Source organism: Topomyia yanbarensis, chromosome 3 (genome assembly GCF_030247195.1).
Source record: "Topomyia yanbarensis strain Yona2022 chromosome 3, ASM3024719v1, whole genome shotgun sequence".
NCBI classification, from domain to species: domain Eukaryota; kingdom Metazoa; phylum Arthropoda; class Insecta; order Diptera; family Culicidae; genus Topomyia; species Topomyia yanbarensis.
The window spans coordinates 162,737,889-162,765,021 of NC_080672.1; the positions used below are offsets into that span (position 1 = coordinate 162,737,889).

General features: G+C 38.8%; 3 protein-coding genes across 4 annotated transcripts in view; 2 read left to right on the top strand and 1 right to left on the bottom strand.

The window, feature by feature from the left end:
- The window catches only part of LOC131691142 (polycomb protein suz12-B), a 171,322-nt gene that overhangs the window by 120,758 nt on the left and 23,431 nt on the right, over positions 1 to 27,133 (bottom strand). The gene's annotated exons all lie outside the window — the stretch shown is intronic.
- Positions 136 to 1,341, top strand: LOC131687353 (uncharacterized protein K02A2.6-like). Its single transcript, XM_058971433.1, has one exon. The coding sequence runs from the start codon at positions 136 to 138 to the stop codon at positions 1,339 to 1,341; it is 1,206 nt and encodes a 401-aa protein (XP_058827416.1).
- Positions 15,830 to 17,647, top strand: LOC131687354 (sterol regulatory element-binding protein cleavage-activating protein-like). The gene is made up of 4 exons (XM_058971434.1): positions 15,830 to 16,193; positions 16,345 to 16,700; positions 16,765 to 16,967; positions 17,390 to 17,647. Exons 2-4 carry the CDS (start codon positions 16,457 to 16,459, stop codon positions 17,645 to 17,647), a joined length of 705 nt encoding a protein of 234 aa, XP_058827417.1. The 5' UTR covers positions 15,830 to 16,193; positions 16,345 to 16,456.

Below are 27,133 nucleotides of genomic sequence, written 5' to 3' on the forward strand. Positions count from 1 at the left end.
TCTGGTAGTTGGAGCGATGAATGCGATACAGCAACGGCCAAAGAGTATGCACCATTTCAAAAAGAACTCAGCTTACTTGAGGGATATGTCATCAGAGGCTGCAGACTGGTTGTCCCCAGGTCGCTTCGATCCAGGATGCTGCAACTTGCCCATGAAGGCCATCCTGGTGAAACTTCAATGACATCACGACTTAGGGATCGAGTCTGGTGGCCAGGCATGGACAAGGATACGAAGAAAGTGGTGAAGGACTGCGAGGGATGTCGTTTGGTTGGCAAGCCATCTCTTCCTGAGCCTATGAGACGCCGGCGAATGCCCAGTGAACCGTGGATCGATGTCGCGATGGACTTCTTAGGACTCTTGCCTTCTGGTGACTATCTATTAGTTATCGTTGACTATTTTAGCCGGTACAAAGAAATTTGCATAATGAAGAAGATCACCTCGGAGGAAACCATCAAGCAAACCGAACCTATTTTTGTCCGTCAAGGCTACCCGAGAACAATCACTCTAGACAATGGGCGCGAGTTCATTAGTAAGGAGTTTGAGGACTACTGTCGCATAAAAAACATTACACTCAACCACACAGTGCCATACTGGCCCCAGGCCAACGGGGAAGTTGAGAGACAGAATAGTTCGCTTCTGAAACGGCTAAAAATCAGCCACGCATTGCATCGGGACTGGAAGGTGGATCTCCTCCAATATTTGTTGATGTACAATACGACTCCTCACTCAACAACAGGTAAAACACCAACCGAGCTGCTTCGGAACAAAACGATCCGGTCCAAAATCCCTTCACTTAGTGACATTGAAACCGCGCCCCCAGTCGATTCCGAGTTTTCAGATAGAGATACAATCCTTCAATACAAAGGAAAGGTAAGGGAGGATCTGAGGCGCCATTCAAAGCCATCTGAAATCAAAGAAGGCGACACTGTCCTGATGCAGAATTTATTACCAGGCGGAAAATTGTCAACAACATTTGGAAACACTGAATATACGGTCATGGAAAAGACTGGAAATCGTGTTAAGGTGTCAGATCCCTTGTCGGGCAACTCCTTCCTTCGTAGTTCTGCACACTTAAAAAAGGTTACTCCCATTGAACAAATAACACAAGAACCTGCAGAATACGTCTCGGAGCCAAACTCTCAAGAACTCTCCTTTCACCCGGACAGCGCGATTTCATCTACTCCCGGGGACTCCGCCTACGGTCAAATTCCGGAAACGGCAGACTTTACGACGACGAACGCCGCCGAAACAGCACACACTATCCCAGCATCCAGACCTTTGCGGCACGCTTCTAAACCGGCGTGGCAAAAGGACTTCGTCTGTAGTTCTGATGTTATCTAAAAACTTTGAGGAAAGGAGATGTGGCGATTGGGCGATTAGAAAATAGAACTGGCAGCTCTGAACAGAACCACGCCAGATGTGAATCGGACTGGGTAAGCTTGGACTGCCGCATGGAAGCGGATAACCAGAAGATTAAATAAAACAATTATAAACCGAGTATAATTGTTTCTTGTTCGTCGAATGTCCTTGGCACAGTCGCCATGCCAGTATTTCGCCCCAACTAAAGGGCAACGGAGCAACTAATCCGCTGGCTAACATTCCAGCGTCTGGTTCATAAGGTTGTGTATTACTTCAAAGTCGAGCTACACTTACAAAACTCAGGCGTAATGAAGCCAGTGGTGCCTACTTGGTCGGTTTGTTTGAGGATACAAAATAGTGCGCCAAGTACGTAACTTTCTCGCAAAAGAAATCAAACTGGCTCACAATGTCCGCTGGGAGTGGGCGTAAATTACAATAAAAGCAATGGTTTAAGAGAAACGTTGAAGTCGCATGCGTTTATTCGAGCTTTTTAGCAGCCTCCGTGAACTAACTGCATTAAATGATTTTTTTGTGCAGGATTTCAAAGTCGAGCTAAGCTTATAAAGTTCAGCCGTAATGGTACCCGAAGAAGTCAGTCTTGTCGTTTTGTTCGAGGCTACAAAACAGTTCGCCAGGCACGTAACTATCATGTCAAATATATCCAACGATCCAGCGCATCACCATCAACACCAACGCCGATACCAAAGGTTCTTTTCAGAACCATTACCATAGAGAATTAATTGAAAATTTCCCATTCAAACGTGATTCTGTTGAATATTATTAGATTTAAATTAACGTCTCGAATTGAAATCACGACGCTCCGGTTATGTCACAGACATTACCCACCCATTTTTTTATTGTGACCACGACTAACGGTTTAATATAGACACCCCATTTCAATATTTCGGAAGGAACAGAAGGTCGAGTTTGGAAAGTTTGTAACTTTCATTGTACTTAACCAAATTACACAATGTTCGCACTAATGATTCGGAAATATGGAATCTTCTATTAGATTTGAAAGTATGTATAATTTACATGAATAAAGAAAAATTGATTTTCAGGAATCAATTATTATCTGTTCTGCCATTGGCCAGTACTATGCGACTTCCTCATGCTAACAATTCATTTCATCGTTAGCCATCTCCCTCACCAAGGCCAACAATGCCAACAAAAATGGTCCTTTTCAGGACCACCATCATTTTTGTAAAGAATAATTTGAAATATTCCTCGCCCAAATCACCTTTTGTCCGAAAATTCCAATGAGTATCAACATATTTGAAGAACGTGTTCCTTATGTATTCTACATCTCTCCAGTTATATCGCAGACATTACCCACCCATCTTTTCAATTGCATCGAACTACACCAATTTCTAGGTAGTTTTTAAGGGTCTATCACAATCAACAATCAAATTCAAAACCTCCCTCAATAATTCACTTCCAAATTGACGAGAGTTTCATGCAAAAACGCCCTCGCCTCTATTTCAAAGCATACACAAACAGTGCAAAGTATGCTTAGGATATTTTAGCACGAAAAAGTCAGATCAATAAAGAAAGATATTTATATCATCATTGGAAATGAAAATCAATGGAAAAGTATTGAGCGGTTTAGTTGCAGTATGCATCGTATGAGCAACTGTGACTAGAGCATAGTAGGTCATGATTTGAGATCTCCATCAAAATCAAATAAACCTGACATCTTTTAATAGCTTTGGTGATAGCTAAATAAGTAAACCAATAAAACAAGAATTTATGGCATTGTATCGAACACTTTAAGATATGCTATCGTTTATAACGTTTCTAAAGCATACATTCATAAATTAGTACATGAGGATTATCTCTTAAAGAGCTATGAAGGGATGATTTTTTTTACGATGGTATTCAGATTGGACTGAAGATCTACAAGCAAATGTATAAAATTATTTTATTCGCCAGATTTTGAAAAACTGGAACCACCCTAGCTACATCGTTACTAAGGACTATCCTAGGAAATCAAAATGTTTCTGTTCAAGTATCTGTTTTGATAAGTTAATAAAATTCACCTTTGCAAAATTAATAAAAAACACTTTTAGAACCACCGTAGACTGTCCAATTTTCATTTCAGCGTACTAATTTCATCAAAATCGAGCTCAGTGCACCAAAATTATCCTTAGATGATATTTTCAGTCATTTTAAACTACTTTTGAGGTTTTGTCCAGCTTTTGTATGGAGTGGATCCACTGTGGAGCGGTCTACCCAGCTAACCTATCAATATTTTAATATGAGGATTGTCCAGTAAATGCAGTTCAAAATCAACATACTGGAGTATGTTCATATTCACTTCTTTAATTCAGCCGATTAATTTAGGAGTTGGACGAGGGTGTTCAACACTTGTTTGTAAGCGCACAAGTGGTTTAGAAAGGTTCTTTTATACTGCAGCCAATTGAAGCCGGAGCAGGTACGGCAAAACTGTAATCGATATACAAATTAAAACAATTAAATATTTCACACCAGAAAACAAGTTTACAAATATTTCGACACCATTACATTCGCGTAGAATTTCACAAACGTAACGTTTTTGATCGATATTCCTTAGAATTCTCGCAACATTTTGTAATAAAGAACACAAACACAAACAGCTTTTCACATAAAATAATCAGCTAGTTGATTGCAGCCAGCGAATTAACTTCATTTTCCAAAACGTAACATTCTCAACCCGGATAGAATTTTACAATTGCATTTACCCTACAAACAATCATAAAACAATAATTATTATAGTTATTACTGTTTCAACATTGTTCGATGCCTGTTCTCACAGTAGATTTACAATAAAATTTCATGTAACAATAAATTTCACTGTTCAGCAAAAAACTGATGCAGTGCATTCACATTAAATTTAACTGTTTTCGAGAAAAAAATGTATGGAGAAAAATTGATTTTTTTAATGTTAAGATACATAACCACCCCCCTTTTTCACTGTAAAAGTCTATTTTACATTGAAATTTACTGTAAAAATGTTAAGGTTTATTGTTTTTCTATTGTAGCAAAACACTAAAACTTACTGTAAATTATTGTAAAATTACTGTACTGTCACAGTGAAAATCATGGTTTTGTTACTGTACATTTCTATTCGGGAACGGTGCCGAAAATATTGTGGAATGAATTTATAAATAAACAAACGTCAGCTGTTAATTGACAGCTCGGGCACCTACACGCACACATTCACGTTTGCACTCGATTTGCACTGGAATGTTCCATTGCACAGTGTTTTAAAACGTCGTTTTCGTGCTCAAAATTAATAGCGTCTAAACCGTTGACTTTAGATATATAGTTTGTTCGGATAAGTTGTTGTTCTTATAATTGCGCATCCACTGGAGTATACCGTTCAGTGATTAAATCACCTGTAAGTGATATACGAAATTTATTTTCCGAACTAATTAAGATAGAGACTTTGTGTCTTCGGCAAAGTTGTAGCAAATGTTACTATAAAAGAAATTGCTGAAGACACCATATATCTATCTTTAGTAGTTTACGAGTTATGAAACATATTATATGGAGGACCCCTTAAAATAAGTTTTTTCACGATAACTTTTTTAGACATTCTCGTATCTACTTGGAATCTTCCACAAAGTTATTTACGGTATCGAAACACATATTTTTGCCGAACATAGTCACTTCCTATCTGTTGAATTTAAAAAGATATTCCAAATTTTACGATTTTTTGGGGTAACTTCCACCTTAAATTATTCGTTAAGGAGCAAAAAGGAGCAAACAACATCATAACATACTGAAAGTACTAGCTTTTTACTTTCATATAGTGGCCCGATTGTTAGTCGACGCGATTCTCCCCGAGTGTTATGTTCAATACAATAGGGATCTTTAATTTGGAAAAATTGTGCCAGTTTTTCATATGTATTGGTAGCGGGTGTCCTTACGAGTACACTCATATCATTCTTAAACCTTAATTATTATTTTATGATTTTTAAATTTAAAAAAACCAAACTAAATTCATCCAGCAAACTGACAGCTTTCCTACTAAATGACGTATCTGCAAATATCTCGTTCGCCTCATTGTTAACCGGGACAGAACCCCACACAGCATGATCTGGTACTTTGTCAATCCGCTATAGCAGCCTGCCATCCCAAGTTTCATCTGCAAACTATGGTAGATCTGATAAGGCAACCTATAGAGTCGTGCAAGTCGCATGGGTTTGGATGTGTTATTGTCCTAAAAGGAAACAAACTAAAAAATGTTTTTTTCAATAGTTTCGGGTCAAAAAATTTAAAAAGACCTGAGATATTAACTCACGGTACTAATCTGCATCAGAATATGCCTTAACCCGCACACCCCTAAAGATCCCTATTTGCCATCGCAGTGGTATAAAATGAAATATTCAAGTGCACTGCGATAAGTAGCTTCATCTTTTCATGATAAATCGAATAAAACATGTTCATAGATGTCCAAAAAAGGAAAAGGGAACTTTGACCACAATCAAGATCAAAGTACGAAACGTAGCATTTCGTGCGTTCGAGAAGTGTGTCACGTGAAATTTAAACAATCAGTGGATACTGGTAAGCTTGAAAAAACGATGGAAATCCCACCAGAAGGTTTATTAATGTCTCTCGTGATATTTATTATGATGCTTGATTAACGTCACCTGTCCACAATGTGGATCCTGTCGTGAATGAAGCCCGGGGATGGCTAAAAAAAGTATAGAATGATTTTTAGGAGAGGCCAAAGCTCTTCTAGCGGAAGAAGAAAGCTTTGAAGATGACGGAGAAAACGATTATTAAAAATAGATTTATTTATCTATTTTATAATGAAAATATTTACATTATTAAGCACATCAAAAACTACACTTTGATTTCTGAAAGGCAAACTATATGCATTGCATGTTATAGGCGAACGTGTTCTATGCAATTTACCATAAAACATGAAGCTGTTTGTCGCAGTGCGCTTGAATATTTCATTTTATACCACTGCGATGGCATATTGTATTGAACATAACACTCGGGGAGAATCGCGTCGACTAACAATCGGGCTACTATATGAAAGTAAAAAGCTAGTACTTTCAGTATGTTATGATGTTGTTTGCTCCTTTTTGCTAATTAACGAATTATTTAAGGTGGAAGTAAATCGTAAAATTTGGAATATCTTTTTAGATTCAACAGATAGGAAGTGACTGTGTTCGGCAAAAATATGTGTTTCGATACCGTAAATAACTTTGTGGAAGATTCCAAGTAGATACGAGAATGTCTAAAAAAGTTATCACGAAAAAACTAATGTTAAGGGGTCTTCCATATAATATGTTCCATAATTCGTAAACTACTAAAGATAGATATATGGTGTCTTCAGCAATTTCTTTTGCAGTAACATTTGCTACAACTTTGCCGAAGACACAAAGTCTCTATCTTAATTAGTTCGGAAAATGAATTTCGTATATCACTTATAGGTGAATTAATCACTGAACGGTATACTCCTGTGGATGCGCAATCATTACCCTGTCAAAAAAATGCGGACGAACATGGTCAGGCGATTTAAACAGTTTGACGTTTAACTCAACTCGCCTGTGCTAATAGACCTTTCTTGTTAGACCTAACCCTCATTTTTTAAAATTTTTATCAAAAGAGTTTATATTTTTAAGAACAATTCTGTTGTAAACATATTTTTAAGTCTTTTCTTGATTTTTTTATAATTTTTCAAAAATTGCAAAATGCAAGAATGTTGAATATTTTTTTCACCAAATCAAGAATGGTGGGACGCTGAATATCCGTTTCGGCAGCACTGTTTCATAAATTTCTGATTAAATTTTTGGGATCACTGGCAAATAAAGTGGTGAATCGCAGTACGATATTCATTAGTGACTGTAAACAAATTGAGTGACTATCGCACTGTCAGATTTTTATTTTGCTTTTTTGGTCTTTGATCTTGGCAAATTTAGTCCTCAGAAAAAAATAATCCAAGCAATATTTGCGAAAAATTGAAGGACTACATTTATATATTATTTTATCCAACTACCTGAGGCTAATTGTTGTCTGCAGACGCTACCAGTTTTCAACAGCTAATAAACGTAATAACCCGCTGCAGCCATTCGTAGATCGTTTGTTAATGCGAAACTATTTGTCATCGTAAAATCTTATGAACTGCTTGCCCGGTATAAACATCCACTCCAGATTGTTCCACCGAAACCAATTGTTTGAGGTCATCGTTTATCTGACAGCCTAACGTAGTTTTATTAAACCAATTGTCAAATTAACGATATTCAGTATCGACAATCATGTCCATTCGCCGGCAATGTTCTGTTCATAAACATACATTTACACAAAAGGCTCCTGGTTCAACGATACTTATTCGAAACGAAATGAGGACTATTAAAAAAAAGCTATTGAACTTTCAGGAATATCGCGACTTTTGTTCGTTAGTTTTAAATGAGAATCATAACACAAGATTTCAAACATGCGAAACTCGAAAGTTTTCAACCTTTTTTGAAAACATTACCATGATCTGTAGTATTTCTAATCAAGGCTACTCGATTGTGCTCGTATTCTGGAGGGTCACTTCATTGAGAAAATCCTTCACTCAAAGCGATTAGAAATAAAAACGGTTGCAATGATCCTAACCTATAAACAGGCGAGCACTTAAGCATTTGCATTGTAAGTCCTGTAATCTGATGCCTGATAGCTTCCGGACATTAATAAAGGGTTCATGAGCTATGAACTATTCGATCACGTTCAATTCGATTTCCGTATGTATTCTGAAGGCAAGACTTCTGAAAATATTTCGTTTTTGCACAACAGTATACACGTTGTAATACATTCAAACCTTGCAATATATCCTTTTTATTACACTACGCTGGCGTTGAATCGTGTAATAACGAAAACGCCTCAAGAGTAGTACCAGCAAAAAACGAAAATGCTATAAGAAGATACGAGTGACATTCTTTAAATATTTTCAAATATTTTTTTTCTGTTTGGCAAATCTTTGTGGCCTCGGAACGAAAATGACAACCTATAGTGTACAAACGGTCTGGTCAGGAAATGATCACCGTATTCAGAAAGTGCTGTGTATAGGGATCTTTAGGGGTGTGCGGGTTAAGGCATATTCTGATGCAGATTAGTACCGTGAGTTAATATCTCAGTCCTTTTTCAATTTTTTGGCCCGAAACTATTGAAAAAAACATTTTTTAGTTTGTTTCCTTTTAGGACAATAACACATCCAAACCCATGCGACTTGCACGACCCTATAGGTTGCCTTATCAGATCTACCATAGTTTGCAGATGAAACTTGGGATGGCAGGTTGCTAGCGGATTGACAAAGTACCAGATCATGCTGTGTGGGGTGCTGTCCCGGTTAACAATGAGGCGAACGAGATATTTGCAGATACGTCATTTAGTAGGATAACTGTCAGTTTGCTGGTTGAGTTTAATTTGGTTTTTTTTAAATTTAAAAATCATAAAAGAATAATTAAGGTTTAAGAATAATATGAGTGTACTCGTAAGGACACCCGCTACCAATACATATGAAAAACTGGCACAATTTTACCAAATTAAAGTTCCCTATTGTCGGCTACGACTAACAGAGTGATGGATTACGAAAATCATTTAAAGAATATGGTTAAACTATCACATCACTAATTATAATTCAACCACAGCAATCGCAAACATAAACAACAAACAGGTTGAACATTGTCAGTAATACGGTGCAACAACTGGGCCAGACGGCAATACGTAGGATTAAATACCCAGAATCAGATATAATTCCAAACCCCACTAGGAGCATTGCAATGCAAATACAAACCAACAGCTAACAACGCCAACTGCCGTGCATAACAGTCCCATGGGACGGTTTTGCGTATCACTGCAGTAATATTTGTTTCTTTTTTACTGTCGTTATATGTATAAATATCCCATATTCTATAGGATGCGTTATATAGGACACGGACAATTATGTGTAGTGCGACAGCAGATATATAAACATTCAACAGCTGTTATAATAACTGTTACAGTCAAGGTCCGGGGACTATCACGAAAGTTGCGTGATAGGGACGTTGCGATATTTTCGATACTAGTACGGAATCGATACTTCTGTTTCCGATGCTCGATTTTTTGGTATCGATACTTCAATCACGATACTTTACTGATATTGATACAATCTTCACGATATCGAAAAGAATCGAAAGAACCAGTAGTTGGAAGTATTCGATTCGGAATTATGAACGAGTTTAGAATTATTTCCGAGTGAAATGTGATTACCTATTCAGGCTAAACCATTGCGGAATCGGTTGTTACATTTGAGTTGCTACAATAATTGGAGCACCAATCGCATTTGATGAAAAAATCGATTCCGAACATTGCCCATTATTTGACAGTCCATGAGACTTTCTGATCAGCCAAATTATTTATTGTTTATCTTTTCTGACATTCGACGTCTGACATAATCGTCGACTGGATCCAACATCAAACGAATCAGATCAATAAAATATATTTGTCGAACGGGTTTTTTCTGTTCGCAGGAGCAGAGCAAAACGTTAACTGACAAAACCCACTACTGAATTTCCAAACAACGGTTTGCAGATTACCTAATTCAGGGAATTAAGCTACTGTAAAAGCACAGACTAACAGACATAACACTCGAAAACAATGCTTCGTCCGCTTTAACGGTCATTTTAAATATATTTGTAGTTGGGATTGTGCCCACATTTGAAATTATGGCGCCACTGACCTATGAACAAGCAGATGGTGGATAGACCACTAGTGAAAAATTGTTCCCAAACCTGAGGGGTAACCCATCAGCAAATGAGTGTTTGGCAAATGAGTGGAGCTAGTGTTCTGGGAAAATTGCCGGATCGATATTTTTGTGGGAATTTCCTCATAGTGTTATGTCTTTTAGTCTGTGGTAAAAGTGCGGAATCGAATGGCGATACTTTCAAGTATCGATACTACGACTACGATTATATCGAAAGTATCAGTACTTGCATTCGATACCAGTATCGATTCTATGAATCGATGTATTTTAATATCGAAACGTCCCTAGGAATAGTGTGTAAATATAGTGGAACAAGATATCTGACCTAAACTCTTGATAAAAGTTAGATTGAGGTAAGTTTTGGTGTGCAATGTCAGTTTCACCATTGATTCCTTCTATAGTTTGGTGGTGATTACCTAGTGTAGTGATAGGTTTATGTGAGTAGCTAATGAATCCGAAAATAAGTAATATTTGTAATTTTCATATTAGGCAATTAAGGGCGATTAAATGGCGCGTTCCCTGGGCGATTCGGGGGTGATTTAAGGGCGGGTAGAGCGGCTAAAAAATGACGGCGGCAATTCACCCAAATGTTGCATTTGAAATAGCCCCCTAATTGCCAGCAATTTGCTGGCAAATTGAAGGGCAATTAGCGCATCCGAGTTGGCAAATAGCTCCCCGTTAGCCAGCAACTTGCCCTTTTTGACTGGGTAAGAACAACAAATTATCGGAACAAACTATATCTCTAAAGTCAACGGTTTAGACGCTAATTTTGTGCACGAAAACGACGTTTTAAAACACTGTGGCATTGACACTGTGCCATTGCAAAACACCGGCACGGAATCAGTGCCATCAATCGAAATGCTTAGATACTCCTCTTTCATCTGAGACTAAATTTGAAATGTTCTATCCGGGCGTCTAGAGCATTTTTTGTTACTATGTTTTAATTGCCGCAAGGTTGTACTGTATTGATGTTCTTGGCTATTTTCGGCAAGTTTAAGACTAAGAGCAATATATATATATATATATATATATATATATATATATATATATATATATATATATATATATATATATATATATATATATATATATATATATATATATATATATATATATATATATATATATATATATATATATATATATATATATATATATATATATATATATATATATATATATATATATATATATATATATATATATATATCAGGGGATTATCAGCTGTGTGTTTGTTATGTGTTTTCCTCCTATTTCGATGAAAGTCGTAGTAACGCGCGATGGGTATTAGCTAGTCAGTTATAAAATTAGAACGGAAAACTACTTAAAATTCATATGAAGAAGAAATGCTAATGTTATCACGCGCACACATACCTTCTATGTGTCAACTGTATAAACTATATATGCTAACACATAAGTTATATGTTTGAATTGTTATAGAATCGGGTTTTATGTACCTTATAGTAATGAAATGTGAATGTGAGATTAATATGTCTTGTAAGTGCACACATTAGATTTATGTGCCAGCAAATAGTGTCTATCAACCTCCGCTAATTGCAAAAATCTATGTGTAAAATCAATAGGCATAACCACAGATAACAGACGTTTAGGCTCGATTTGAATCGTGTGTAAATACCCGCTACTGAAATTCCGAATAAATCAGACGTCTGAAACACGTTTGGCAATCGTTTGTAGATGGCGCAGTGATCGATAGAATGCAGTTAGAGTGCAGCTGTCAAACACGTGTAGCAAACAGTTGCGCAGATGGCAATAGTGAAACACGGATTTCCAACGTTTATCCATTTGAAAGTTTACACAGGTTTTTGAAGAAATTTTGTTCTAGCCCAAACGTCTGTTATCTGTGGCATAACGTTCAATTTTTTTTTTTTTTGAGTGTAGGGCTAGGCAAGCTCATACGAACATGATCGAGGGGAATGTGCAGAATCCTTTGCCTTTTGCTGGTAGGAGTTAGGCTTTACACCCAAATCTACCGCATGGTCGTTGATAGAACATAACTCATCATGTTTTTTGACATTTTGATTGTTATTTTTGAAGATTGCTTTTCAATGAAGATAACTCACATTTAGGGGGATCATCTTTTGACAAATAGTATCACAAACTCGGGGCAGATGACTTGTGATGCATTTTAAAAATGAGCGAAATTAAATGCATTTCGATCGTGAACCGACAAATGGGCCTATATAACAAATGTACACAAACGGAGATTTGAGTAATATCTTAAAGAGGAGTAAAAATACTTCATAATGAATATAAAAACTCATTTATAAATGATTCACACTTCATGAAAATCAATAAAAAACAAAACGGCGGAACCGACTTTCGACTGTAAACAAGTCACCAGGCGGATTACGCCTCTGCATTTCTAAGGTAGTGTGTACGGGCGAAATTGACAGCATAATTGTTTACAAAGCCCGTAAACAGAGTCGCCCTAAACAAAAACCAACTGCTTGATACGCCCGGGAAGAATAACAAATTTTCCCCTCCGGCGAGCACGGCGAAACCCACATTTGGTTTTTGTTTTCTGGCGACACTGCAGGGCGAAATTGTGAATGGTCAAAATAAGAGGGCGACTCAAAAATGGCCTAATCAACATTTCATAACAACACTCGGCGAAATATATTTTTTTCAATTTTATCTACGAAAACGTTATTATATAAAATATTTTCGTAATGCTTCCGAAAACTAGTATTGTTTTGAAGTGTTTCAATACATTTGAAAGCGCAGTATGCAAACGCTGTTAAAATACGATTTAATTTTTTAAAGCGAATTTTCAAAGCTATTTTTCTCGATTCGATATCATTGCGGCTTCGGCCCTTTGGTCGGTTCATGATCGATTTCTTTCCATCAAAATAGAAATTCGTAATGCCTTTTGCGTTGCGTGCAATGCAAGGGGTGAGTCGCTTAGAACAATGTGCTATGCACACTGTATCACCTATGATAACACGATATAAGATTACGATTCACAGTAATACACGATCATTTCACTCGTTACCACAATGTGTGGCACACTGAGGCACACTTCTGACAACTCGAAAACTATCAACAAAGTGTAGTTGAATAATCATAGCAACCATTGCTTTTGTTTTACTGAACACCATGGCACATCGTGGCACACCGTGGCACATTGTGGTACATTGCGGCACGAGCTACCAAGCTGTTTGATTGTGAGCACAATTCGATTTGTGCTTAGCGACTCACCCCTTGGTGCAATGTATTTTGCGTTGCGTGTAAGACGCCAAAACGCTACAAAAAACAGCCCCACATTCAACAAAACATCGAAAAAAGTGGATCAGACGATTGTTAAATAATCTTTTCTGCGAGGGAGTGCAAAGTTGATGCAAAAATGGAAATTAAATGCATTTTTTCTAATTTGATGCAAATTTGTTATACATTCCTAGAGTGATTTGCCCCTAGTCTTATATACTGCGCGAGCAGTATCGAAATGTAAACAAACACATATATAATAGTTTCAAATAAATACCGCTCAGCTGGACTCGAGCTGCATAAGTTTATTGAACCTGAAACAGTGCGCTTGTTTTATTGGCGATTTGCGGCAAAGCCAAAATTAGTCATGCGACACCTATGATTCAGCTCATGAACTGGTAAAGTGATACAGTTTGCTTTTTTCACCCGTGAGTCGTAGCTTACAACAAAATCTTCATTATCTTCTCGGAAAAAGCTTACCACTGCCAAAATATGAATGAAACGAGTAAGAAATTTAGTTTTATTTGCAATTATTCTGAAATTACAGCCATTTGCAACTATTTCACTCATACATTTCTTCGAAATGTAATCGGGGTATTATTGTGGTTATAAAAAATCGTTCCATAAATAAAGTTCCAACTCGAAACCGAGACTGTCGGACTATCGGAGAGAAGGATCGGCTGTGCATGATACAAAGCTGACACTTTCCTATTAGCCGGATATATTCTTTCCTCGCGTGATCTGGAGAGTTTCATGAATTTACACCAACTCATGAAGGTTTAGCTTAATTTAGGACGAACGGGAAATGCTGTTGCGGCGGCTACGGTGCTCAACAAATTACATTTCGAAACAGCGCGCATATAGCTCTGCGAATCATATTAGAAACCACTATGTTTTACATTCTTTTCGCAAGATGTTTACTGATCGTCTGATAAAATGACGATTTTCCTCCATTTTCATAAACAATTATCAACAAATTGATCGGTAATTTGGTGTTTAAAAGTCATTTTTTACCAATGTTTACAGAAAATATATGCACTATGACAGAACAGAATAAAATCAGCAACACTTTCCTTCCAGCGCTATCTGCGAGCGGTTTCAACGTAGAATCGCCAATAGACCTTTCTCGTCAAAAAATTTTATATGCAGAACAGCTTTCGTTTTCATCGCTGGATCAATTCTGAATACTGTCACGTTAATTGGGTGTCTCTAACTATTGAAAAAATCAAAAATTCTTCGAGCTGCCCATTTTACTCTGTATTCCCCTGTCCTATTTTACCCCGATTCTCCATACTTTTTCACCATTTGGATGAACTTCGTGTGGGGAATATGAAATTAAGTTACGGCGGGTAGCCTATAACATAGTTCCAGCTAGCCGGCATCTGTTTTAATATGGCTATTCGCCGTTTCGTTTACTGGGTATGAACTCCAAGAGTTCATTCCAATTTGTCAAAAACATTGTTTTGACGTAGATGAACCCCAAAACAGTGTTGCAGAATATACCGATTTATCGATATTTAAACCGATTTTTAATTTCAATACCAATAAAGTTACTAAAAATACCGATTTCTTTTTTCTTACCAAAAAATCACGATTTTCATATAATAAGATCAACTAATATTACGTATGGGCATTTTTAGAAAATGTCTTCACCTTTCCACATCAAATCATCCGGAAATTGATTCAGCAATCTGCCAGGTTACTATCAAAATTTCAAATGAAGCTCAACAACCGATTCTGAAATTGATTGAGCTCGGTAGGTTTCATTACATAACATTAGAATGATCTATAATTTAATACCAATAATTTGCAGGTAACTTTTGGTTACATCTTCACACCGATAAATACCTATTTTTTATTTAGAACTATACCGAGATTAGATTTGTTCCAGTACCAGTAGAAAGTGGAAGTACTCCGGAGCAAACAGAGAGAAAATCGTTCCTATGTTCTCTTCTCTTTTTTCTGCTTCCGGTAGCCAACCGGAGTAAAAAGGAAGTATTTTTTGCTTCTGTTTGCTCCGGAGCAACTTCTGTCTACTAGAACAAACCTGTTATACAAAACCATCTGACAACGCTGCTCTAAAGTGAAAAGTGCTCTTAAAACATCGATGACATATTTTTTTGTTTTTTTTACTGTTTTCTCTACCTATCTGATGTGTTTCATCCTGCCAAGGAATCCAAAAACATCAGCTGTCTCCCGTTTCCAGAGAGTTCGCCGACCAGTTTTACTTTCAAACTGAAGAGAAAATTACAGTTTAACTTTACCAGGCACAATCATCAGAATGAGATGCAGGAAAATATTAACCCAGAATGGTTTAATTTTACCGTCCAGTTGGAGAAACATTTCACAAATGATAATCGTGTATGCCCAAAAGGTTTTGTGCGGATCTGCGAATTCGGTTTTTGTGGAATAATTCGACCAAGGGTTATGATGTAGCAGCGGTCAGAGTAAGTCCAATCATACGGCTTCATCCCACCCCGAGAGCAGATGAGCGCTGGGGAATGTTTTCAACCACCTGGAGGAGGAAGTTCAGCGCGGAAGAAATGTTACCAGACTTCGCCGATCTGGTATCTGGACTTTTTTGATGATCTCATAGAGATTGGGTGTGCAGATGGGCGGTTAAAGTTCTGGTAGGGAACGACTGGTAACTTTAAGGTCAATTGTTTGGAGTCATTTGTTTTTTATTACAACTATCGACGGACGTTTCATTGCAGGATATATATAAAACCGAAAACACCCACAACAATGGGGTAACTAACATAAATCTCGCCGGTGACAAAGTGATAGTCGCACGGTTGAGTGAACGAATCGATTTTCTGAGACTGGAAACGTACACACACGTAAGGTTGTCAGATCGATTGGGGATTTACGTCTGCATATGAGCGAAGTAAGTTCTATGTTTCAAGCAATTTTTTAAGCTCACCTAGGGCACAGACAGATTTTACTTGTTTTTTTAAAAATACTGTATATTCTAAGTCATTTAATTTTCAGTCTGTAATGAGTATGTCATCAAGTGTCTTAATTCTTATTCTTTTTAGCCCACGTACGCAGCGGTTCGGCAGGAAGCATTAGTTTATTTCGGCAATCCGCCGGCTCAAATCCGTCCACAGCGTTGTCAGCTCAACATCACGCATCCGAGGAGGAGCTTCGATGTATCCTGGAGTTTCACCAGCAGGGTCACCGGCGACATGTTTGGAAGTGGCAGGCGGTACAACCATTACTGGCAGCCAGGGCCACACTGTTAACGTGTTCCGGCTCGATAGCCACCTATTGCAGTTCACCCTAAAAGGCCATTGCGGTCCTATCACATGTATTTTCATAGACCAGTGGCGGGCCGAGATGGGCGCATCTGGTTGCCAGGATGGTGTGCTATGTGTGTGGGACTTGATACGGGGTATGTCAGCCAAATTTACGGTAAGGCCTAAATCTAAATAATTAAATTGATTGATTATTTATAGGTGCCTGTATGTACAAAATTGAAGCCCATGACGACTCAATCGTCGCACTTGCGTGTTCCCCGAGTTACGCAATATCGTTCGGACTGAACGAACGAATACGGTTCTGGGATAGATTTCAGGGTCAGCCGCTCAACACCATGACCGTCAGTCATGCATATTCATCGCTTGTGACGCTGACGCCGTCCCTTCTCGTGACTGGAAAGCCAGCCCGAATAGAAATGCATAACAGTATTACAGCAGTTTTTATTGTTATATTACAACGAAAAACAATGTTATTCTGGAAAATTTACAATAGAAATATAATCACATTTGTTGTTTCTACATCCAATTTCATTGTAAACCCGATTTTTACATGGAAAAAGGGGGGTCGTTAAAGGATGTAAAAATTGATCTTTTCCCATACATTCTGAAATTAAAAACATCGATTTGCATTGTTTTTCCGTTGTAGATTTTGGAGGCATGAAGGACTGCATCATAAGTATATTGATGTTACAACAAAAGTTGTTAACAAATAAAACTGTTGTAAATTCAACGTTTCTACGATCGACTTCGATATTACTTTCTGTTCGGGAGATTAGTCGAAGATGACTTTCGTAGAAAAATTTTCAAACTAATCTCATCACATTTGGGTTCACTAGTCGTATGGGACGACAATACTAAAGATGTAACTCGGGAAGTCAGGCTTGACTGTTCCAATTCACAGCTAAGTCCGAATATTATGCTACCTGACAATGGTTTGGTAATTTGTGACTACGGAAATCAAATGAGAATCGTTCGTTTCCCTCTTGTTGCGTCGGAAAAGTGGTTCGGTCGGGGGAATCGTAATCGACCAGCTAACGAAAACAAATGTACAGCAGCAGCTTCTGAACGAAGCCATTGCTAGCACGAGTTTTTGATTTGGAAGGATAGTTGCTGAGAACCATTCTCACAATAGTATAAAAGTTCTAACCTCAACAACAGACAACAATAAAATGTATTTCTTTCAGAGTTTATAATATCCATTACGTGATCAAATGCGCTTTGGATTCGGCTATATTCCATCGTCATTGAAGCTAGATCGTAGAATGATGTTAATTTGACAGACTGCAAGTGTTATTAGTAGCACAAACAGCTAGCAGCCCAGCTAGTATTGTTCTTTCTGCTTGCAACCAACCTGGTTATATTGATGTCAATGCTAAATTCGCTGTTGCAGCTGTATGGTCGCCATACTGTCCCATGTGTTATGGGATTCGCTATTAACATGGGACAGTTATGCTTAGAGCACCAGATTCTAAAAGCGACCAATTTTGGCCAATCACTGGAGACAAAATCACGCGTAACAATTAATAATAAATTAAATTGTTGCTGAGTAATTTTTGTTGTACATGAATAAAACATACCGATTGCCTCGTTACCTATGCTGCCGTGATCCGCATAACAGTCCCATTTGGGTTTCCTATGCAGATGGGACAGTTATGCGTATCACGGCAGTATGGCTAAATAACCATTAGAAAGGTTATGAGCTTATGTTGTCGCATTTTATAATCATTTATACTACGTGACAATTAATAATAAGTTACATTATTGCTGAGTATTTTTTGTTGTACATGACATACCGATTTCCTCGTTACCTATGGCTAAATAATTTTAATGGCTATGAGTTTATTGTTGTCGCATTTATAATCATTTATACTACTTTCAAGTGATCGATTTTAAAGATACGACTCGCACTTTAACCACCCCTTCACCGCGCCATCAAAATAAAAATAAGTCATACTCCTAATGAACTATAATATTTATTAAAATATTTACTAAATAAAAATATAGACCTGATAGTTCGTTTGCAAAAAAACACCGAAGCACAGTGAGTTGGTGTTAATGCTCTATCTTTGATCCTAGTGCTGCAGGATTTGGCCAACATTTATACTATTTTTATTCAAACAACTTCAAGGCAAATGTATCACGTGAACGCTATATATATGGGCTTCTAAATTTGGTAATTGTTCCGAATCACACTCGACCTGGCCTTGGGTACAAGATATTTGCTTGATCTCCCACGAGCATGGTCCTGCCGGAGTGTTTGCCTCGCCCGATACCGGGATAGCTTGTCCTAGCGAGGCTGCCTCTTGTGAATCGGAACCGCTGAACATTCCGATGAGGGCATGTTAAACGGTGTTACCGACGGAGCCGACCGCTACACTACCAGCAGTAGCTGCGATTTGAGCAATTAATCCAAAGCCCTGGTTGGGAGCTACTATTGGTGCAGCGACAGCCGAGTGTTACGCAGGCTGGACCATCGGCTAACTCGATTCCGGCGAGGTGGAGCGGCTGCAACTGGTGCGGACCTATGTTGCGATGTATATAATTTCAAGGATTACTAGATTACCAATTACCAGAGATCATCAGAATGTTTTGTGGCTAACGTTGTAATTCAGCAAAAAAAACAAAACAAGTTAAATTGATCGCAACAAATAAAACCGCTTTCTTCAACGAATCGTGGACAAGAAAAATCCAAATGCCAAATTTAACGGAACATTTCCTAATGACGTCAAATAAAAATGAAAGCCTAGCGAGCTTGGTAATACAAGATATTCGCATTTAAAAGTAAACCAAATCAAGTTTCTCATACTGTGGTCGAATAAAAAAAATTCCAAGTCTATGTAAACAAGCTCTGCGAAATGTCAAAAAAGTGAGGTTAAACATTTTCATCCAATGTTCTACAGGGAGATGTTCATTTTAGTTTGTTTACATTGCTAATGAATTTTGTACTGCGATTCACCACTTCATTTACCGCGTTGCCAAGAACTTAAGTGAAAATATCCAAAGCAGTGCTGCCCAAACGCACATTTTAAGTCCCACCATTCTTGCTGAGGTGAAAAAAATATTCAACATTCTTGCATATTTCAAATTTTAAAAAATCATTAAAAAATCATGATAGCTCTTAAAAATCTCATTTTTACGGAAATGTTCTTATCAATGTGTAATCTTTCGATTAAAAATAAGAAAAACAGGTGTTAGGTCGGACGAGAAAGGTCTATTAGCCGAAACTCCGTAGGTTCACTGACCCGATTCCCTTTATAGTGGGATGTAATACAAATGAGAGCCTCTCTTTGTTTATATTCTCTTACTTTCTCTTACGGCGTCGTCTTAAAACTTTTCAATACTACACAGCAAAAAAAATCTTGTGATATCACATCAAAATCGCTGCACATCGCTCTTTAGATAGAGTAGTGTGATATTACACGACTGAGTGCTATGTGAAACGATGTAAGTAAAATGATGTAATTAAAAGGATGTGTTAAAGAATGATGTATTGTACTCGATGCTATGGCGAACGATGTGATGACGAACGACGTAATGTCGAATGATGTAGAGGCATATGACGTAACGGCCAATGATGTAATGGCGAACTATGTAAAAGGTAACAACGTACACTCAGGTACAAAATAAACGCAGAGTAAAATACTGCTCCCAAAAACACTTGATTAAATCGTCTGAAATTTTATCAAATCTCATTATGTGTGGCAAAAAATGTCTTTTTTTAATCCAATCATATTAAGATTTCAAAAAACTACAGATTATATCAAGCGTTTCTGAGAACAATATTTTAGCCAGCTTTAATTTTGCACCTGTGTAAAATAGATGGAGACACTAACAAAAGTATGAGAAGAGATGTGATATAAAAACCTTGATAGTAAGCTATATTTTATATTAAACCTAGCTATATTTTAATAATATTAATTACATTATTTTGATGAAAAGGATAAAAAACTGGAGGCCATTTGGCCTGTTCCGTGAACATCAGGAATCAGGAATCAGAATATATTGGCTCAAATGGCACGTTCCCCGTACATAGTCGGGGATTTGTGCCTTGCCGTGTGTTTTCATCATTTCCTGAGTGGAAGGAAAGGACAAGGAGGAGTGGGGAAGTAGAATTGGAAGGGTGGGAAAAATAACAGCACAAAACAAAAATAAACAACAGGTAAGTTAAACTCACAAGTAGTTCAACTTGCCTGCGAATAATCCTAAAGCTCTTTACCACATTGGATAAGAAACTTTAGTATGTCTCTGAGTTTCAGTCGACCAAACATGGTTTCGTCTATATAAGGACGGCTGAAGACTCGAAATCGCAATTGCGCTAGCGCTGGACAGTTGCATATCAGATGATATGAGGTTCCGTAGTCGGATTCACAAAGATCACATGAAAAAGACTCAGTGCGCTGAATAGTTGCCATGTGATAATTGAGTTTGCAGTGGCCGGTTAAAGCCCTGGTCAGCATGCCGCAGTGGAGCTTCGAAAAATGTAAGAGATTTTTCGAAACCACTGGGCATGGTTGTTCTAGAAACGCCTTTGTTTGGCGACACGTTTGTAGATTTCTCCAATAATTGCGGTGCTCGGACAAAGCCCAGGACCGTATTTTTTCCCTTATCCAACTTGTCGAAATTGGCAGGGCGGGCTCAGGACCAACGAAGTCAATCGCTGAACCTGCCCTGGCCAATTCGTCAGCCCATTCATTTCCAGTAATACCGCAATGTCCGGGCACCCAGACAAGGTAGATAGTGTTGACAATGCTTAGTTCTTCGATTTGGGTTCGGCACGCGATCACTAGCTTGGACCGGGATTTGTCTGAGCTAAGGGCCTTGATTGCAGCCTGACTATCGGAGCAGAAGTTTATAACTCTGCCGGACAAACTCAGTTGAAGGGCCGATTGCACCCCGCACATAATCGCAAAGATTTCTGCTTGGAATACAGTACAATATCTACCTAGTGAGTGAGATTGTTCCAATCTCATTTCACGACAGTAGACACCAGCACCAGCACGTCCCTCCATCAGAGAACCGTCAGTGTAACAGACTACTTGCGTTTGTTGTTGTCTTTCCATAAAGCCAGACAACCACTCCTCTCGAGAGGGAATCTTCACATGGAATGTCCTGTAAGGAAAACTACAAGTGAGTGTAATATCGCTGGGAGCAAGAATATCTTCACCCCATGTAACCATTTGTGACCACAATCGTATATGACTGGTAGCAAGATCAACATGATTACTGTTCCAAAGCCCAGTAACCTGCAGTCTGTATGCACATGATAGTGCTTCTTGTTTTAAGTGTATGTGTAATGGTTTGATATTTAGAAGTGCCTCAAGAGCAGCAGTCGGAGTCGTGGTGAAAGCACTAGTCAACGCCATGAGCGCCATTCTTTGCAGATGGTTTAGCTTTGACTGGACTGTCACCACCTCTCCCCTCTGCCACCACACAAGGCATCCGTATGACAGTATTGGACGTACAATTGTCGTGTAAATCCAATAGATGTATTTAGGTTTGAGACCCCAGGTCTTTCCAAAAGTTCGTCTGCACTGCCCGAAGGCCATGCACGCTTTCTTGACTCTGAACTCAATGTGAGCAGACCAATTCAGTTTGGAATCCAATATGACTCCAACGTATTTGACTTGATCCGCACACAGTAGCTCAGAATCAAAGAACTGCAAGGGACGAACCCCGGTTGTTATTCGCTTCTTCGTGAAAAGAACCATTGAAGTTTTGCTTGGGTTAACTGATAGTTTAACTTGTCGACACCACTGTTCGACAGCTCTTAATGCCTGTTGCATCAAGTCAAAGATTGTTCCGATGCAAAATCCAGTAATTAGTATTTGGTAATCGTCAGCAAACCCGTAGGTTGGAAATCCAAGCTCATTGAGTTTCTTCAACAAGCCGTCAGCTACTAAGTTCCATAACAAAGGTGACAGAACGCCGCCCTGAGGACAACCGCAAATACTCAACTTCCGTATCTCAGCCTGTCGCAGTGACGAGCAAAGCATGCGGTTACTAAGCATTGCGTTTATCCAACCTGAGATACATGCAGGTATCCCATGACCGCGCGTCGCTTCCAGAATAGACTGGAAGGACACATTGTCAAAAGCACCCTCAATATCTAGGAATACACCCAAGCTAGATTGCTTGAGCGAGAAGGCTTTCTCAATGTTGTAAACAACATCGTGAAGCAGAGTGATCGTGGATTTCCCACACTGATATGCATGTTGCATTTTGTGCAGTGGATATTCAACTAAACTAACGTTCCTGATGTGATGATCGATTATCCGTTCCAAAGCTTTCAGAAGAAAAGAACTTAAGCTGATTGGCCTAAAACTCTTGGCTTCTTCATAGCTTGAGCGCCCCCCTTTGGGAATAAATCTAACAGTTATTTCTCGCCATGCTTTCGGGATATACCCGGTAGCAAGACTGGAAAGCAAAATCTTTTTCAAGACATGTTTAAGAATATCAAATCCCTTTTGCAGTAGCACGGGAAGTATCCCATCTTTTCCGGGTGATTTGTATGGAGCAAAGCTGTCAACTGCCCACTTGACCGATTCAGTGGAAACCAATGTGCGTGCTAACGCCCACGAGTCCGAATCACCAGAATGAGATCTGTGAACGTTGATCAACTCCGGATCGATACAGCCTGGAAAGTGTGTGTCGAAGAGACAATTAAGAACATCTTTTTCGTCCGTCACATAAACACCATCTCTGGTTTTCAAGGAGTTCATCTGAAAATCATTCGATTTGGAGAGAATTTTATTTAATCTGCTAGCCTCGTTCAGACTAGAGACATTAGTGCATAGGCTTTGCCAGCCAGCCCGTTCTGCAGATCTAAGACATTTCTTATATGCACTACGAGCTGACCTGAAAGCCCTGGAGTCATCACGCTGACGCCGATTCCAAGCTCTTCTCATAACTTTCTTCATTCTTTCAAGCTCAGCCCTCCACCAAGGGGTTCCCCTAGTCGATTTAACAGTACGAAGTGGACAAGCTTCTTCGTAGGATGCTAATATGAATGAGTTTGTCGTATCCACGACGTCATCTAAGTCGTCTAGTTGACTAATTGTTGGAAAATATCCATGAAATTTAGTCGCCAAGTTTTCCAAAAAGAGGTCCCAGTTTGTAGATTTAGGATTACGATAGGTCACCACATTGAAGGTGACATCAAAATGCTCGAAAAATATATATTTATGATCGGATAGAGACGGTTCAGTTTCATTTGGAACCTGCCAATTTCCCAGTTCATGCAAAATTCTATCAGAGCAAAGTGTTATGTCTAACACCTCCTCCCTCCCAGACCTCGCAAAAGTTGGTCGGTTTCCCACATTCAGAATATGGAGATTTGTACTACTTATGTACTCCATCAGTTCAGAGCCTCTCAGATTGATGTCTGAGCTGCCCCAAATGATGTGATGAGCATTCGCATCACTGCCGATAATGAGCGGAAGCCCATTTCTGCTACAATATGATACAACGCTTTTGAAATCATCAGAAGGAGATGATTCGTTATGCGGTAGGTATGCTGAACAATATATATATTTTTTGTCTACGTTTTCGACAGTCAATGTAACTGTGACAACACAGATATCGCGAGTTGTGAGCTCCGATATGAGACACGCGTCAATAGCCTTATTTGCAAGAATGCAAGCACGAGGCATTTCACGTGGGTTAGTCATGCCTGTCTTGTTGTAAGCAATGAAGGCAGTGTTAAGTAACTTTCCAAAATAGAAGTTTCCTTTATGGAAATACGGTTCTTGAACCAATGCTATGGAAGCTTTACCTTCCTGCATGAGTCGAGATAAATTCATAGTTGCTGTACGTTTATGTTGGAGATTGACTTGTGCTATTCTAACCATTTTTGATTAGAGAACTGTACATTTCATCTCCAACACAAATTGCACAACAACTAGAGGACACCAAGCGAGTTGGGATGTTAACGCATTTAGCGAGCCATATCAGGTTTAAATGGGACATGATCATTTGATTCCCACGATTTGCGAAGAAAATAATGGTCCACTGTGTCAGAGATTCGCATAACACAGCAAGGGCAAAACCCAAAATGCTCCGTGCGCGACTGGCATATTTTAGACCCTCCAATCATTAAGTCCTCGGCACGGAACTACACCTTGACTTAGGGTCTCCTACTTTCAGTCGCCTCCTACGACATGGCAGCAGGACTCCAGTGGCTCAATTCTAGGCCGGATACCACACGGCCTCTGGGCAGGTTCATCTGTACACATCGAAATTTGATAATCGAAACTCAACAAAACTTCACCGAAGTACCATCAGCCGAGAGTCTCTGCAAACCCCCAGCCAACAAAAATTCGGCAAAATTAAGTGGATCATCGGTGAAAAAAATCGGTGTGTAGAGTGAACGTTCCGCTGCGTAATGCAGCATACTGGGGAGTTCGCCCGACTTTTCCCAGGCTCCGTTCGCCATTGAGAATGTTTTAAACCCCCTCAACAATTTTACCCATAGCACGGGTCGCATGACACTATGGAATTGGGGTTCCCTGTTTGGTAGATTTTTACCACTGAAACAGGTAGTCCGTAGTGTTATTCTTAGCCGGTTGAAACAACCACTACCGACACTACACGGCTTATCTAGGCTGTTCGGTGAAAGAAGCTGACATTGAAGAACAGCTTCCATATTTAGATGGGCGAACAGCCGCACCTACATTATTTTGATGAAAAGGATAAAAAACTGGAGGCCATTTGGCCTGTTCCGTGAACATAGTTGCAGGGAGTGATTTTTCAAGATAACTTTGTCAAGCGGCGGTTCAAGAAATGTTGCTGGGCTCAACAAGCTGCTCAATACTAATTTTGGGACCATTTGACTACATTCCAGTGAATCCAGAATATGGCCCCAGAGAGCTCATGCTGTAACGGAGCGTTTTGTTGGTCAAATGATCGTTTCGATCCAAGCGACGGTTGTAGCACTTCGAAGTGGTCGTTCAAAGTAGTTCCTGGAACGTCGTCTAGTAGCAGTACTTGTCAGAATGCCAGGTAAACGTCGATTCAGGGACGCAGCTGTTTGATTGAAGTAATTGAATTCTTCTAAATGGGGTTCGTGCACTGAATTTCGATGTCATCATACTGAAAATAAAGGAAATAATATAATAGTTACTGTTAACGATTCGTCTGTCCGTCCGAGGTCGATCAGATTTTTTGAGATAAGCTGTGTGTGGTCGCGTCTTTCTTCACAATTGAAAATTTGAATATTTAAATATTCTTGTTGTTCATTTTTTGGTATACATTCTTTTAATTTTACAGCGTTGTCACTCCTTGAATTAGTCTAATATTTAATTTTTACCGTTATGATACAGCATGTTTTGCCTTTCTCAATAGAAAGGTATTGCAATTGCTCTGAAAACCGATTTTTAAACGGAGGCCCGGAGGGCCGAGTGACATATACCATTCGATTCAGTTCGTCGAGTTCGGCAAATGTCTGTGCGTGTGTATGTATGTATGTGTGTGTATGCACGTGTGTGTATGTATGTGTGTGTATGTGCGTCTGTGTGAGTATGTGACCAAAAATGTCACTCATTTGTCTCAGAGATGGCTGAACCGATTTTGACAAACTTAGTCTCAAATGAAAGGTGCAACGTTCCCATAGGCTGCTATTGATTTTCTAATGGATCCGACTTTCGGTTCCGGAATTACAGGGTGGTGAGCACGATCTCGCAGAAAATGTCGATTTTAATAAATTCTGCAATGAATGTATAAAGGTGAAAAAAATCCAAAATATGACCACAACTGCTTCGATTTGTAGTATTAGGTCTCTAACATCCATTCAAAGTCTCTTTGGCCGTATTGGCTACCATCATCGGATGTAGGGGTTGAAGAAAGACGGAGGCCAGCTAGGGCTACGAGCAAAAACTCATCCCTACCTAACACCATATTCACACAATCTAAAGTTGAATGGGCCGTGAATTCCTTTGAACTGTTCATATCTCCTGGAAGGGATGGTATTTTTCCTGCACTTCTACAGAAGGGAAGAGACGCATTACTTGATTCCTTAACAATTTTCGAAGCAAGTTTAAAACTTGGTCACATACCAGAAATATGGAACCAAGTTCGCGTTGTAAATAAGCCTAACATCTACCGTGCTTAAAGTTATGGAAAAGATAATTGACGAGCACATAAAATCAAAATATTTACAGCTAAATCCCCTTAGAAAATCTCAATTTGCATACCAATCAAATAAATCTACTGTCACAGCTCTACATAAATTAGTAACCAAAATAGAGAGCACTCTCGAGAAAAAAGAAATTGCTCTAGTAGCATTTCTTGACATAGAGGGTGCTTTCGATAACGCATCGTACAAATGTATGGGAATAGTATACCTTTCATTTGAGACTGAGTCTAGACTGTTGACGACAAGTGAAACATCCAACCGTATATCTTACCCTCCATCCATTGCACAGTGGCGGATTTCCCTAAAACCTGGCCAAAAGTCGAAAATGGTTTTGATTGACCTGATAAGGTACATACCATGTTTTTTGGGGCGCAGATTACGATTTTGATGTCAGATTTTTAATATTCAAAATGGCGGATATAAAATGGCTGACATTTA

Bases quoted from the DNA above. Each gene is read 5' to 3' on its own strand.
- LOC131687353 (XM_058971433.1), top strand. From the start codon at position 136: ATGCTGCAACTTGCCCATGAAGGCCATCCTGGTGAAACTTCAATGACA.
- LOC131687354 (XM_058971434.1), top strand. From the start codon at position 16,457: ATGTATCCTGGAGTTTCACCAGCAGGGTCACCGGCGACATGTTTGGAA. The intron at 16,701-16,764 runs GTATGTCAGCCA...GATTATTTATAG, and splicing joins TGTGTGGGACTTGATACGGG to GTGCCTGTATGTACAAAATT. The intron at 16,968-17,389 runs CCAGCCCGAATA...ATCTCATCACAT, and splicing joins CCCTTCTCGTGACTGGAAAG to TTGGGTTCACTAGTCGTATG.